This window comes from Palaemon carinicauda, chromosome 8, assembly GCF_036898095.1.
Source record: "Palaemon carinicauda isolate YSFRI2023 chromosome 8, ASM3689809v2, whole genome shotgun sequence".
Lineage (NCBI taxonomy): Eukaryota > Metazoa > Arthropoda > Malacostraca > Decapoda > Palaemonidae > Palaemon > Palaemon carinicauda.
This window is the reverse complement of record NC_090732.1, coordinates 118,038,592-118,055,984: the sequence shown is the minus strand read 5'-3', so window position 1 is coordinate 118,055,984 and position 17,393 is coordinate 118,038,592. Positions and strand designations below refer to the sequence as shown.

The window sequence follows — 17,393 nt, the reverse complement described above, 5'->3', positions numbered from 1 at the left end:
GGCAGTATTATTGTAGTAAGTGGTCCATGTCTTTAGTTGCCATAAGAAATTCTTGTAATGTGATTCGAATTTAAGCCCTTGCTGCTTTTGATGCTAAACACCTTGACCTTCAGACTGGGATATTATAATTCAGTCATGACAGAAGGGAACGGAAAAAAAGGATAGATATATGGTAAATGTATTGTAGTATTACTGTTATAATCGTAGTTAATGATCGGTATTAACGAATATATTAGAGAAGCTGTATTTAAAGTTAGTTCATGGCTATATTGTTAATTAGAAAAGAAATTAAAAAGAATCTTTTGTTATTTACTGCTCCATTAGTATTATGTAACTGATGGAAGTGAAACCAAGTATTTGACGAGAAATTCTAATGATAAAGAATTTTTGACGGAGGATTTGCATTTTCCCAATATTTCCATTGCAAGACCACGAGTACATAGCAAATTATTACTTCCTTCTGAAGGTCTAGTTAAAATCCACAAAATAACCTTATCAAGGAATGCATTACGTATTCATTCCATTTTTTTTTTTTCAGATATTGTAGAAAAAATATTTTGGCGAGATAACTCCGTTAAACTTCCTTGAAATTAATAAAAACGAATGTAACAAATATCACTACATTTGTGGAAAACCTGTTATAATATTTTTAAACTAGTGAAGAAAGGAGAAGATATCTAGTTATGTTTGTACATGAGTATATTTCTTGAGATAGAGGAGATTGGACTTTCTCAATGTAACTGAGTTCTTTACTATTTCGTTTTTGCCTTCTTCGTGGTAATGAGGAAAATAGAAAGAAGCTAAAACCAAAGTGCTATTCATTATAGTTACAAAATGTAATTTGAAAGAAGTTAAATTGGTTTTAAAATTTTCTAATCTTATTTTGTTGCGGAGAAGAATTGGAAGCTCATTTCCTTATGTAAAGAAAAATGGATAAAAAGGTTTTGCCACTAGTTAAAAAGAATCGTATACTTTACAAGGTAAAGTTTATTCAATTCCTTAAATATAGAAACAATTCCCTTTGGGTCCTAATGTTTATTTACTTTTACAGTGCGATGCTTTGCCATTCGGTTTGAGATATTTATGTATTACGGTTATTGTTCTTGTCGTTTCTGGTGATAAGAAGATTCTGTGTAACGTGAAGAATGAAAGTAATGTTCCGTTTAAAAGTTATTTTTAGATCTATTTAGCTTTTTCAATTTACTAAGAGAAATTGGTTGTGTAACCTGAAATAATATTTTTTTGCACAGGGTATGTTTTTATATTTTTACCCTTGATTAGCTATTTTCTCGAGGAATTCTTCGGTAGTCAAAATTTACATCTGAATCACTTGCGTGTAAAACAAGTGTGTGTGTGTGTGTGTGTATATATATATATATATATATATATATATATATATATATATAGTACATTTGAGAACAAAGACCTATTGGGAGTTAAATGGCAGGGGAGGACTAAAAATGAAACTATAATAGAGATTACTCGAGTGCCATATGTGGATGAGATCATGATGAGAGGTAGATGGAGATGGTTTGGGCCTGCTCTTCGCTCTCCCCAAGAGAGATTAGTTCACCAAACGTTCAGCTGGGCTGTATAATGCACTAGAAAAGTTGGAAGACCCAGACCTACTTGGTTGAGGACTATGAAGCATGAACTAGGAGATGATGAATGGAAAAGTATTGAATTAAAAGCACAAGATAGAGGCCCTTTGCGTCAATAGGCGTAGGAGGAGATAATGATGAATATGATGATATATATATATATATATATATATTCACACGTGTATATATGTGTGTATATATATATATATATATATACTTACACACACACACACATATATATATATACACACATGTATATGTACACGTTTGTGTATATCTATATCTATATATACAGTATATATATATATATATATATATATATTATACACACACGCTCATTTCTTATTAATCTATGAAGGTTTTTATTCTTTTTACTTCTCGGATACTCCAGCAAGAACGGGGAGTTTGTCCTTTTTTAGCTGCTTTTGAAGTTTAGACAGACGCCTTGAAACTTCTGGCGTGTGTTGGCCCAGAAATTACAGAGGGCCCATAGATTTGGCCTACCCTAATTTTTTTCCTAAAGGAATCTATTACAGTTCACGAGGAAAATTGACTTGAACTGGAGATGGAGGGAGAAATTGATGGGACTTGGAACTTATTTTGAGAGCGATTTATGGTTCTGTGAGCTTTCCCAAACGGCGTTTTTTTTTTTTCTAAATTTTATTCTCTCCTAATACGTTAACTATTATGGTCCCACTGTTACTCTTAGACATTTTATAATAGATTAACTTTTTGTATATAAAGTAACGCATTAGAAACATAAATATACATTTTTTAGGTATGGTTTATTAGTAATAAAATTCTCTGTCTGTCTCTCTCTCTCTCTCTCTCTCTCTCTCTCTCTCTCTCTCTATATATATATATATATATATATACATAATGTGTATCTATATTCCTTTGTCTTTTCATCATTGTAATTGGAGAAAAGTTGATATAATTTTCGTTGTCTCTCAACCTTTATATTTCCTTCCATTTCTCTTTCGTTCGACTATATTTTTGTGATACTTTTCGACTGGTGGAAGTTTGAAAAGATCGTCAAACTTTCCTTAATGAGTTCATTCACTTTGCGTGGAACTGAAGCCTCCGTCGTCATTAGAGGTGTTAAGGCAGATCCCTCTTTTGATGAGCTTTTATGGGAAGAAAAATAATTTGACGACCGAGAAAATTCGCTCATATATATTTTGTGTTGGGTTGATTAAATGAGACTTTATTCTTTCACTTCGGCTGCTTTCTATTCTTAGATATGCTACTGAATCTTAGAACGATAGCTAATTTTTTTTTTTTCAATAATTTTTGTCATGAATGGAATTAGGAAATGTTTGGGAATATATAACTATTGGTTACATTACCTATTGATTTTTGTCACATATATTCGTTAATCATTGCTCGAGTGTCTTTTGGTTGATTACTTGATAGCTATTGCACTTTTCTTCGCACGGGATTTTTTTTTTCATTTATAGTTTATTGATTTACTTAAGTATTCTTGTCGATTTTAGGAATAACTAATTCAGTCGTGATGTTAGACTGAGTGTGAGTATTGTTAGTCATAAATGTTTAAATATATTTCGTATCTACATGAAACTCAAGAAAAATATTTCTGGTAACAAGCAGTCTCTGTACTTAATTTGGTAACCAAGTAGAGGCTGAGATTTCTTGGTTTACAATATATTTGAATTTTCTTCCTACTACTTATTAGGAAAGGATTTAGATACATAAACTAACAGTGATATAAGATTTTGAAGCCTCAACTATACAGAAAGGCCGTATTGTATCTTAAAAGAATTATTGAAAAATCACATTTCCTTGAGTAAAACTGGTTTGATAATTATTGTGGGGGCGTATGTATTTGTTGGTATATTTTTTTTTACTTGAATTAACCATCTTTCTGGATTAATGGTAACTTGAAAGCAGTCGTTCTCTATTATTTATTGCATTTTGTAGAAGTGATGGATGGTGGGAATTTCCTCGCGATATGATTTATTTAGATCAAGAAAGAGAATGGGATATTAATTCAAACTAGATCGTAATAGTTCGCTTCCTTTTAGGGAACAACGATTTTTAGTTTTTATGAATTATGAAAGGTTCCTTATCCCATTTCGCTTTCATATTTTATGCCTGTCTTTAGTGCTCTTACAATGTTTCGAAGATGTGGATGGTTTTTATTATAGCTATCAGAATTTTATAAATAATGAATCTTTACACACACACACACACACACACACACACATATATATATATATATATATATATATGTACATTTTGTAAAATTGCCCATTTTACGAAATACCCGGTCATTATGGAAAAAGATCAAATTCTTGGTCACATTGTAAAATAACCTAAATAAATCGATATTTTACAAAAGGACCAAGATTTTGGTCTATTTACAAAATCTTTATTATCATCGTTGGTCACTTTACAAAATGGCCAAATAGTAAGTAGCCATATGAAAAAGCAACGAAACTATAGACGGTGGTTAACATAAAATATAATGATTTAATTCAATCTTAGAAAATTCACATTTGGAATACATAAAAACTTTAAAAGTTCTAGCTAATTGAATGAAAGGCAGTTAAAGGATAAACGTAACCTTTATTAGCCGAAGCGTAACATTTACTAATCGAAACCTGGCTAATAAATGTGTTATCAGAAAATTAATATTTATGCTTTATGATAGTAATAAATATTGAGAGAATACTGAAATGTTAGTGTCCATTCTAAAGAGGAAAGGACAGTCTCAGTCTCATGTACGTAGTTCATATCTGGGAAGTAGTCTGGGCGATTGGTGCAAAACACATCTAGAATCGCTCGGTAAATGATAAGAGCATGAAATTTGGCACAGTTATACTTGACCCTATGCTGAATATTTTCAAAGGTGGAGCCAATGGATATATCAAGCTTCTTAGCAACGGTTGCGAGGAAACGCATTGACCCTAGCAACGAGCCATATAAACATATTATGACGGGCCGAGAGAGGCTAGGACTAAGAAGGTAGAATGAAAGCAACTGAGCAACTTTATTACAGAACATCCGTTTATGTATACATAAACTCCAGGCAAAAAGGTAATAAAAAATAACCGGCAATTTCATTTTCAACCGACTGCCGCACCGGTTAACAGTTAACGGTGAGAAAAAACAGATATGTTATTTCAGGTCCCTATCAGTGCGAGGGGAGAGCAAAGATATAAGCATAATATATACAAAAAATGAAATGTTACTATGTACGATCGTGTGACACACGGTTGGTACATGGCTCCCCCCCTAAAAATGACATACTGTACATGTTAAATAGGGCGCCCTGATCTAGAGAGGCGAACTGTAGGCGGGGTCATCTGGCAGGAGATAAGCAGGTTTTAGACGATCAATGGAGACCCAGTCTTCATTGCCACGAATGTTTAGTAGGAATGCTTTCAGACTGCGTCGGATCACAAAGAAAGGGCCCGTGTAAGGGGGCGTTAGCGGTGGCTTGCTAGTGTCGTTGCGTTGGAAGACGTGCGTTGCAGAGTGCAAGTCTGTCGGTATGTGATGCTTCGCTAGGGGCGACGTGACGTATGCGCTGGAGATCGTCGGAGGAGGTTGCAGAAGGAAAAAATTCGGAGGGATGACCAACGGGTCGCCATACACCATTTCAGCTGCCGAGACGTCGAGGGCGTCTTTAGGGGTGGTCCTTAGTCCCAGGAGGACCCAGGGAAGCTGAGTAAACCAGTTGGAATCCTTGCAGCGGAATATCAAAGCTGCTTTGAGGGTGCGATGAAAACGTTCAACCATTCCATTGGCAGTGGGGTTGTAGGCAGTTGTCTGATGTAGGGTGATTCCCAGGAGATTCGCTAATGATGTCCACAATTGAGAGGTGAAAGTGGTACCCCTGTCAGAAGTAATATGCTCAGGGATACCAAATCTTGCCATCCATCCTGAGAGTAAGGCAGATGTACATGAGGCGGACGTTGCAGTTTCCATGGGAATGGTTTCAGGCCAACGAGTGGAGCGGTCGAAGACGGTAAACAGGTAACGATGTCCTTGTGATGTGGGTAGGGGCCCTACAACGCTGATGTGAATGTGGACGAAACGGCGCTGAGGTTGAGGAAAGGTCCCCAATCCGGAATCCGTGTGTCGATGTACTTTGGAAGTTTGGCAAGAAGTACAGGCGCGAACCCAATCCTTAGCATCCTTAAAATGCTGTGCCAAATGAACTTCGTCTTCAACAGCTGTGCAGTAGAACGGCATGAGGGATGTGAAAGGCCGTGAATGAAATCAAACACCTGTCGGCGCATGGGAGCAGGAATCCAAGGTCGCGGTCTACCAGTACTGATGTCACAGAGGAGGGTGGTGTTTGAGTCGTCGAAGGGGATGTCTTCCCAACGGAGGGACGTGCAGGATGTCCTACATGCTTGATACTCTGGATCCTGTCATTGGGCTTCAGCCAGGGTGTAGTAATCCAATCCCAGTTGAACGGCAGCCAACGTGTTTCTTGACAGGGCATTGGCAACGGGATTCATTTTCCCAGGGATGTATTGAAGGGTGCAATTGTATTCAGCCACGGCGGAGAGGGACCAGGCGTCAGACTGTCGAGTGAAGGCGTGCACCAGAGGCATGTGGTCTGTGCAAATGATGAAGGACGTACCTTCTAAGAAATGGCGAAAGTGACGGACACTCAAAGGTAGAATGACCCGATTCTGCCTTGGACAGTTTTCTGCTGAAGAAGGCCAATGGGGGGGCGAGCCATTAACCACCTGGTCGAGTACTGCACCAATAGCTACGTCGCTGGCATCGATGGAGAGAAGGAGAGGGGCATGTGGGATAAGAAAATGAAGCTGCAGCAGTTGATAGGCCTTCTTTGCATTGCAGAAGGCCGCTTCTTGAAGGGACCCCACTTCAGGTCTTTGGCTTGCCCTGAGGGAGGCGTAGAGGGGAGTAAGAGTGGCGGCAATGGCTGGCAGAAAACGGTGATAATAGTTGATCATGCAAGAATTCTGCCGAGCTTTGACAGTCGAGGGAACGGGGAAGTTCTGAACGGCTGCTACCTTCTCAGGGAGGGGATGGACTCCTTCAGGAGTGATGTGGTGCCCTAAGAACGACACTTCGTTGGCGTCAAAGGTACACTCTTCATACCGGACTACAAGGCCATTTTGTTGCAGGCGGTCGAGCACGATGCGCAGGTGACGGAGGTATTCCTCTTTTGAGGCAGAGAATACAAGTATGGTCTCCACATAACATACACAGAAGGGGAGGTCCCCTAAGATGCCATCCATGAGACGTTGAAACCTGGCCCCAGGATTACGAAGGTCAAAACAGGAGTAATTGAAGGTGTGTGTACCAAGCGGAGTGGTGATGGCAGTCTTGGGGATTTCTCTGGGTTCATAGGCACCTGATAATACCCCTTCAGGAGGTTGAGCGTAGTGAAAACCTTCGCTTTGTGCAGGTAGAGGCATGTCGCATGTTTGGGAGTGGCTAGTGATCCTGTCTGTTTGCATGTTCAGGCGCCTGTAATCCCCGGACGGACCGAGGGAGCCGTCTTTCTTCAGAACGATGTGTAAGGTGACGACCATGGCTGGAGGCCTTTTGGCAAAGGCCCATTTCCTCCATTTCGGTGAACGTCTGTTTGGCGGCTGCCAATCATTCCGGTGCCAGACGTCTGAATTTTGCGAAAACTGGTGGTCCCATCGTCTTGATATGGTGATAAATACCGTGCTTGGCAGGAGCTGTGGGCATTTGGCGAAGTTCTGGACAGAAAACTTCCGGGTACGACGTGAGGAGGTGCGCGTAGGCATCCGTGGGTGCGCTGATGTGGAGAGCGAGGTTGGAGGGGGCGGGGGGTTGAAGAGGTGTCGACAAGTACGAGACTGCGTTGACCAATTGTTGGTGGGCAACATCGACCAGAAGGGGAAATGAGAGAGGAAATCCGCGCTGAGGATTGATAATGTGACGTCAGCAATGAGAAACTTCCAATTAAATTTACCGTTTCCAAACGATAATGTGAGGTTCTCGTAACCATAGGTGGGTATTGCAGATCCGTTGGCAGCTACCAGGCGGACGTAGACAGACTATGTCGTGTCCTGAAGAGTTCCCTTGGCAAAAGAGAACGACAAGCACCCGTGTGTACCAAAAATCGCACGCCTGTTCTTGCATCATGTAAAAAGAAAAGTTTAGAACCACGGGAGGCCACCGCCACGAGCAGTGGCCTACTTGCACGTTTTTTGGCCACTGACAATCCTTGGTACATTTCTTCGCGGCTGCCCCGAATCTGAAGTGGTAGTAGTAAAACTGCGGCCGATGGGCGGTAGTAAGTGGCTGTAGAAGTCGTTGGTTGGGGTGCGCGAGCGAGTAGTGGATGATGGGTGTCTATGTCGCCACTCCGGCTTGTCACGGGGTAGGCGTGTATGTCCTACGGCATTCACGTCAGCTTTGGTAGACATTGAATAGGAGTCCTCCTCGTCAGGAGTGGAGGCATTGATGGAGGTCTTGAAGGTCGTAAAATGGCTGTCCATAAGGGTGTCGGCTTTGGTCATCAAGTGTTTTATTGGTAAACTATTGACATCGGGTATGGCAGCGCGTACAGGTTCGGGTAAACGGTGTATCCAAAGGGCACGAAGTAGGTTCACCTCACGAGGAGAGCTGTCTGCGGCAGGTGGTAGGTGAGCGATATTGATCATTTCCTTGAGAGCAAGCGAAGTCCTTTGGTCCCCCGACGGTTGTTGTGAGAGCTTAAAAAGCTTTGCTATATGGGCGGCTGGCGACGGTGAGTACTGCTGCAGAAGGTATGTTTTGAGGGCGTCATACGCTATTGGGGTATCTCCTTGTTCATAAAGCCAGTCGGATATTTCCGGGAAGGTGTCCTCGGGTATCGCCGCGAAAACATAATCTGCTTTGGTGGTTGAGCGAGTCATGCCCTTGATGCGAAACTGGATTTCTGCACGCTGAAACCAAGGAAAACGCCTCTCCACTGGCGAATGATGAAAGTTTCAATGGGGAAGCCGCAGCATTAACTTCCGTAGAGTCCGCCATAGTACCAGCGATGGAGGGGCAAGGGGGTGGAAGGCGGGAGGAGCGAGTCGACTTCCGGGGTCACCAATGTAACGGGCCGAGAGAAGGTTGTGACTCAAAGACAGGATGAAAGTAACTGAATGAGTTTATTATAGAACACTCTCCTTTATATACAAAAGCTCAATGCAACAGGACATATCATGTTCAAAACCGACACCGTTAACGGTGAGAAAAAGACATCTTTATTCAGATTCTTTTTAATGCGAGGGAAGAGCGAAGATACAAGCATAATATATACACAAAATGAACTATGTACGATCGTGTGACACACGGTTGGTACAGATATAAGCTCTTCTAATGCAATTCCTTTGCATGTTTGGTCACTTGAGATACATGGAATTTGTTGGAGCTTTACATGTGTTCTGTTGTACAAGTTGGTGAGGCATCTTGCATATTTTGCCTCAAGGACAATAAGGTTTCCTGCTCTTAATTTTGCCAGAAGAGCCTCATCTTGGATCTCATGTGCACATTTCCTCACAAGGTAATTTAATTGAAATGTGCAGACATCATGAAGCTTTTCGGTTGCAGTTTCTGGTTTAGAACAGAAGAAACGCACAGGGAAATCACTGCCTACAAGTGTGCTGCTATCTAATCCTCCAGTAGTGCTGCGCGTGAAAATCCATTTTGAGGTTGTTGGTTCTTCATTTGATTTTCACTCTCGCTCTTTGGCACGGTCCAATTTACTTTTCCCAAATTTCAAATAGCAGGACTTATTCCACTTTGCCTTCTGTTCTCTAAATGTGGATTCCACACCATTCCCATGGTCCAAAAGTGTAACTTCTATTTGTACAGGCATGTACCCGTTTTCATTGAACTGGCAGATGTTCTCAGCAATTGTCTTATAGCCTGCATTAGTGGGACATGTCAATGGCACTTTCCTGTGTAGCTGACAGTGAACACATTTCAACCAGTGAGTTGTCTGGATAGCTGTCTGTGAGGGGCTTGCCATTTCTAAGCATGCACTACTAGATTAGTTGAAGACACCTTATCACCAGTAACTACACATCTGCACTACCAGCCATGAAAAAAAATTCAAATTCAAGAAGTATGATTAAATAAAATCATTGGGAGCATGCATTGACATTGAATACCATTTTTCTCTAAATACAGGCCAACAAATGTGGATATGTAAAAAAAAGGCCTGAATGGTTCTACAGTTAGATAAATGCATTACCATCAAGCATTAGTGATCCATGTGCACTTAATTTTGGCTCTAGAAGATATTATGAATCATTAAGCTATAAATGTGTATTGAAATACAGTAAATTGATTGGTATAAGTGGTCTGCAAACATCAGTTATGCTTGGTTGCTAAGGAAAATGTGCTGCTTAGCAACTGTTGCTATGGTGTAACTGTAGTAATTGCTCAAGGTTGTGTTAGCATGAACAGAAATTTTACAGATGTTGAGATATATTAATATTTTTCAGTAAAATCAGGTATGCTTGGTTGCTAAGGAAAATTTGTTACTTAGCAACTGTTGCTATATTGTATATATTGCTATCACTCCAGGGTGGTGTTAGTAAGAAGACCAAAGCTGCAGATATTGAAATACATTAAAATATTGCAGTAAAATTGGTCTGCAGGCTTTTCATATGTTGGTTGCTATGGAAAAAAATGGTTGCCCAGCAACTGTTGCTATGATATGCACAATTTCCACCGGCTCCACCTCTGAAAATGTTAAGTATCATAGAGTCTACATTTGTGAAAATTCCCATGCTTTTGTTATCACCCGAGCGATTTTCGCATCAATTGCCTAGACTAAAGGAATGTATTGAAAGTTTAAGATAGCAAGAGAAATGAAAAAGTTCCTGTGTTCACAATAGAGAGAAAAAGAAACACAGACAGCATAAACTACATTCTGTGGAAAATTAATAAGATCTAATCTAATGATAAAGAGCAAATGTCCTGACACTCACACACACACACACACACACACCCATATATATATATATATATATATATATATGTGTGTGTGGGTGTGTGTGTGTGTGTGTGTGTGAGTTTTATGGTAATTTTGTAAAATTCCTTTTGATAGATAATGTACAGGGTCGTGAATTAGGCCTGCGGGAAGTATCCATTGCAGCATTCCTGGGACAAGGTCTGGGATTCGACAAATGCCTTTACACTAAGGCATGTATGACCATACGCTGCAAATGTTAAAAAAAAAAAAACTTTTTTATGCAACAGCAGATAGAAATGTAGTGCCTCTTGCTTTAACAATGCCGACACACAAACATGACATATACACACACTCTCTTAAGGGTTTCAGAAATTTTTCTGTTGGTCGAATAAACATACTTTTATAAAATTTGTAATATTTTATAATGTATTTTATTTAATATATTCTATGTTCAAGTATGTTTGTTATTTACTTGACAATCTTTCAACTAATTTCTTGCTAAAACTTTTTAAGTTTGATCTATTTGGAATGCGTATTTTCTAAGGACGAATAAACACATTTTATTTTATGTTATAGGTAGTAGGTTGGGCTGGGCACCAATCGCCCGTTGAGATACTACCGCTAAAGAGTTATGGGGTCCTTTGACTGGCCAGACAGTATTACATAGGACCCTTCTCTCTAGTTACGGTTCTTTCCCCTTGCCTACACAGACACCGAATAGTCTGGCCTATTCTTTACTGATTCTCCTCTGTCCTCATACACCTGACAACACTGAGATTGCCAACCAATTCTTCTTCACCCAAGGGGTTAACTACGGCAATATAATTGTTCAGTGGCTATTTTCCTCTTGGTAGGGGTAGAAGAGACTCTTTAGCTATGGTAAGCAGCTCTTCTAGGAGAAGGACACTCCAAAATCAAACCGTTGTTCTCTAGTCTTGGGTAGTGCCATTACCTCTGTACCATGGTCTTCCACTGTCTTTGGTTAGAGTTCTCATGCTTGAGGGTACACTCGGGCACACTTCTATCTAGTTTCTCTTCCTCTTGTTTTGTTAAAGTTTTTATAATTTTTATAGGTAATATTTATTTTAATGTTGTTACTATACTTAAAATATTTTATTTTTCTTTATTTCCTTTTCCCACTGGGTTATTTTCCCTGTTGGAGCCCTTGGGCTTATAGCATCCTGCTTTTCCAACTAGGGTTGTAGCTTAGCATTTAATAATAATAATAATAATAATAATAATAATAATAATAATAATAATAATAATAATAATAACTACCTTCTATCATTTACTCACAAGTTTTTTTCCATTGGACTACTTACTGTTTGGGCATTTTGTAAACTGACCAATGATGATATTGATGATTTAGTAACATGCCCAAAATTTGGGTTCTTTTGCAAAATGTCAAGATATTTAGGCCATTTTGCAATGTGACCACGAATTTGGTCCTTTTGCATAATGGCCGGGAATTTTGTAAAATGACCAATTTTGCAAAATAACCGTAACACACAGCACACACACTCACACACACTCACACACCCACATTATATATATATATATATATATATATATATATATATATATATATATATATATATATATATATATATATATATATATATATATATATTCTGTTCAGATAGATATACGTTTTCATAATAATCCTAGTGTATCACAGAAATCAGTGTGGAGTTCTTTTATACGTTCATGGAAGAATTGTTTGAATTTGTTTTAATTACTGGCGCCTTTGTATTTACGAGTCTGTTAAGCATCCTGTCCCAGTTGATGGGGTTCTGGAAGGGAGGCGGAAATGAAGGTAAAGTGCCAATTTAGCGTCAACAGGGACTGGCATCCCAGACTCAATTTGGCCCTCTTGCTTTACCTGGCCTCGATTCGCTCAGAGCTAAACTCTCCCCACCCCCACCGTGCCTCCTGTGCCAGAGGAGGAGAGGCAGTTTATCCTTCTTCGCTGTTTCGTTTAATGTCTTCAGTAGTTCCTGTTTTAGAGGCCGAAGTGTTTTCTTTCTTTTGTTCATTCGTTTGTATGTTTAAGATGATAGATATACCCAGTTTTGTCCTATCAGTGTTTGACATCTTAAATATTTTTCCATTATATTTCTTACTTTATATTTTCCTCGTGGTGGTGTAATAAACCAACCGTTCACAGCTGATTTTCTGGAAAATTTAACTGTTGGGTTTTGAGCCTATGTTTAACGTTATAATCCTTTACAACTGAATGGTATATTGGTTTAATGCCAATGAGTTACTTGTGTTGGTTTTATCAGGAGTAAGATGCTATCAATTTTGAAAATTTGTTTTTTTTTTCTGGAAAATGCTATTATTTGTTTTTTTCTTGTAATAGAATTTTTACTGTATAAAGATTTTATTGTCTCTACCTGACAACCTGAAGTTTGGGCACCATAATTAAACATTCAGAATAATTGGAGTATGACATGATAACTGTTGATAAGAACAATACTCAGTATGTTATTATTATAGTTTTGTTGTTGTGGTCGCTGATTTTGATGTTAGTGGTTATACTAATTATTTTAAGTGATCTTTAGAATTTTTATACTGTAGAGAACATCGATACAAAAAAAAAGAAAAAAAAAACGAAATCCAGGTTTTTTTTTTTATTATTAGTAGATTTAAGGTAATTATTTAAAGATACGAAATTTTTTATATTTTTTATTACTACCTTCATGCTATTATTCCATTTTGTTCTAGGTTATGATTGAAATCAAATCCATTTTTTATGCATTTTGCCAAAGATTTGCCTTTTTATACATTAACATGACTATAATAGAAATTGAAAGTTACTGAAAAAAAATTTAAAGCATCCCGTTCAGCGTATTTTTACTGGACTAGTGTAAATTTTGGATTGATTGATCGATTTGGAGTTTTCTGGCATCCTGACATCTAAAGTCATTGACGCCGATATTATTTGTTATAAACAAAAAATAAAAGTAAATTCAATTTAAAGCAATAAAAGCGAAGATGTCCTTATAAAAGTTAAATAGCTTTCAGAAGACATGCTTCTGAAGTAAATCTAAAAATATCTCTTGCATTCTACTACACATCATGTCCAAGAATTCTGGTAAATTTTGGGCGGTAATATTTTGCTCTCGAGACGAAAGGCGGAGAAAAGGTAAGAAAAAAAATAGAATAATGACTGTGGTAATCACAGATCTCCAAAGTCAGATGCTCTGGAATATGATTCGAGGTAGATTGAATAGATTTGAAAATTATCCCTTCTGTAGATAATTCTAGAATGGAGAGTATTTTTCTGCATTTACCGTTTGTGTTTCTATTTAGAGTGCAATAGTACTTGAGGATTGCACTTTTGAATGTTCCTTCCTCAATTATGATCATAATGTGTTGACAGTCTCATAGTTCTTTCTTGATTGTTGTCCAAGTTATTCGAGGACAAAGTTGAGTGAAAAATGAGAATGAAATTTATTACAGAATTAATTATGAATTTAATGCAACTCTGCAATGCATGTAGGGTTATAAATGTAATAAAATCAGTGCATATGTTAGATAATTCCACTTTCGCGTCACTGACCGTGAAAAAATAAACCAAAATTAAATATGCTAAAAAATTATGTCGCTCCAGATTAGGATTTATTTATTAATTTGGTCTTCTATGGTTTGATACTCAGTTTTTTAGATGGGTTCCTTATGGCTTGACTATATATTTGTACTCTTCATTTTCAGGTCGAGTAAGCGACCGGTACCCGTCATGATTGGGAGTAAAGATGGAGGGTCGAATACCAACATCTCCTCCTGTCCCTCCAACAACTCCCCTTCCAAGCATCTGGGCAGGTCGTCCTCCGTGCCCACCGAAAGGCCAGCCCCCACCGTCACTAAGAGCCAGAAACCTGCCGAAAAATCCTTTAACACCTCTCCCTTGCACTTAGTCAAGTCGGCCTCTACCTCCACTCTGACCTCCGCAACCAATACGTCAACGAGCTCCAACTCCAATACCCATCGCACTCGGGCTTCGAGTAATGCCAAGGAGTTGCCAACGGACAGCAACATCAAGGATGAGCTCTACGAAAAAGGTAATTTACATTCTCTCTCTCTCTCTCTCTCTCTCTCTCTCTCTCTCTCTCTCTCTCTCTCTCTCTCTCTCTCTCTCTCTCTCTCTCTCTCTCTCTCATTTTGTTTGTTTTGGATGTTGTTCATGAAAAATGGCACCGTCGTGTTCAAGGTGGGTAACGGGTTAAAGCCATCGATAGATTTTCTTTAACTAATTTTCTTCCGTCCATTTGATTATATCCGCTTTCAATGACGTTCGAACGCACATTATATCATGCATTTATTTTTGCTCCTATGTATTTCCATGTGTTATGGATCTATTTTCGTCTTTGATATTAAATATTGTTTCACGAGACCTGTAAGGAATTTTTGCTTATAGGTTTCATGCTTTAATGAAATGATAAATATAATTTATACTGTAAAGCAAATAATATGCACAAATTAATACACTCTAATAGTTCTCCTTAAAAAATTATCGGAAATTATTGGAAAATAACTTTATTAATCAGTTTCCGGTATCAGTTGATTACTTTGCAAACTAAATGTTTTTATTTGGGAAAGATATTTCTCTTTACTGGAGTATTCTAGTGACTAGTTATTTCCCTTTCGTTTTTATTCGATATTAAATTTTTATTTTATATCATATAGTAGTGAATATTCTATCTTTAATTTATTCTGTTGGTTATTGCAGTTTAATAGGATTTACTTATATATATTTTAGTGATGTTACTTCAATATGAAAATACCGTCAAATTTATTACCATCAAAGGTAGATTATTCAACTGCAAACATATTCATTTAACGAAAAGTTTTGATTCCGATATGATATTAGATATGTTACTAGTTCTGGTGTATTTTATTAAATGTTTTTTTTTTTCGTATCACTATTTTCATTTTTTCGTATCACTATTTTCATTTTTTTCTGTAACCGATAATTGCGATTTTATCTGTATAATGATGATGTAACGTGTAGTAGTAATAGGGACCGGTGTTGCAATTATAATGGTGATGATAGTGATGACAGTAATGTTAGTAAATAATTGATATAACAAGATGACTTATTATTGTTAATATTTTATTATTCTACGCATACCTCATTTTCAGATAAAATGCAAGACAAATAGCACATGCATTACCCATTCAAGCCAAAATCTATATTTCAGGCTTTTCTAGACTAATATCTCTATCGATATTTCCATTAATTCCAATTATTTATATCGCTGTGTCGTATGGTTTTCGTTGAATATTTCTAGAGAAAAAAATACATCGTTCAAAAATATTTTCGTTATATATATTTGAATATTAATTCCTGCAAATGTGAATTCATGAAACGTACTTTTGTGAGCTTTTATGTTTTAGGATTATGGAGCGGTGTAAGAAATTTTTTATGCAACGCATATTTTGAAAATGTATTGCTATTTGTTTCTGGGTGTAGATTCATTATAATTAATATTCAGATAAGGAACATCTTTTGTTTGATATGTTTGTGTTGAATTCATTTACGGTTCCTTAATGTATAGTCTTCACTTGTTTACGCATAGGTGTATAAAGTACATAATTTTTCCCGTTTCTTTTACCCTTGTAGCCTTTCTTGTCTATCCTTTTACCTTAATGTTTAATTTTTGCTTTAATAACTGGGTTATTTTCAATTCATAGGAAAACGTAGGCATCAGGTTATTCATACTTCGTGATCTCTACTAAATTTGTAATGCAATAATTGGGCCAAATTGTGACATTACTGATCTGATTTCCTGTGATATATATATAGCCTTGCCCATAACTTTAGCTACACTGTAAGTAGGGACTTCTTAGACATCATACATGCTTCACTAATGAAGACCGTTATTATGATACCTTGACCATGACCTCTATTAGACTATCAGGGATATTCGTGTTTAGCAAACACATCAAGTCCAGAGAAAATTACTGTCGCTATTCTTTGTTGCTAGAACTGTAATGGTGTCTTCAAGGATTCACCAGTCGTAATGTTCATTAAATGTAGTTGGTCTGGGGCTGGTAGGGTATGTGCATTGCTTTAGCAGTATTCTTAGTATGCTAGTTTATCCCAAGGACAATTACTATGCAGGATTACCTCCGGGATATTCCGTGGGTCTCCTTGTCACTTCTATACAGTAATGCCCACCAGTATGGGACAGTAGGCAGAACGGACTAACTTGTGTACCTACTGGAAGTATTGAATTTAAAAGATTTTCCAATGCTGATCTTTCTGTAGTCTTTTGTATTCTTACTGTCCGTTATTTATTCATATAGAAATCATGCTCTTCATAGAATATTCGTACTATCAATTAAAACATGTGCACTGTATAGAACTTTAATGACCATTATATTTACCTTTGGAAATTTTGATTTAGTAAGATGTGCCCTTTCAAAATAAGTGTGAGGGTATAATCCATTGCTTTCACAGGGAAATATAAAGATAATTAGTCCTTGTGTCGAGTTAAATAAAGTATAATTTGGTCAGAAGACGTTAAAGATAACTAGAGATTAGGAAGATAAGTCTCTTGGATAGTTGATCTGTATGGTATCAGTGTTGCTGTTTATATCCCTTCTGCAAATGACCTTATTTCTCTAGATTTATATTTTTTACACTATAGAAATCTTATCCTCAACTCACTGCGTACCATAGTGATAATTTTTTTTATTAAAATGATTACTTTTTTAGATATGAAATATATAAAAACACTTAAGTATTTTTTTTTTAATTGTAAAAGTTGATATTGCATTGATTATATCGGGTGAAGAAATGTGTTAAACTGGCATATAATTCAATGATACATAGATTTTGGGGTCTT

General features: G+C 37.4%; 1 protein-coding gene across 2 annotated transcripts in view; it reads left to right on the top strand.

Annotated features, from left to right (window-relative positions):
- Window positions 1-17,393, top strand: part of LOC137644954 (uncharacterized) — a 376,735-nt gene that overhangs the window by 335,118 nt on the left and 24,224 nt on the right. For both annotated transcript variants that reach the window (XR_011045240.1, XM_068377830.1), the window contains one exon: window positions 14,257-14,603. Coding sequence is in view for 1 of the 2 variants with exons in the window: in XM_068377830.1 (XP_068233931.1) it covers window positions 14,257-14,603 (347 nt within the window). In the remaining variant the exon portion in view is untranslated. The remainder of the gene's footprint in view (window positions 1-14,256; window positions 14,604-17,393) is intronic.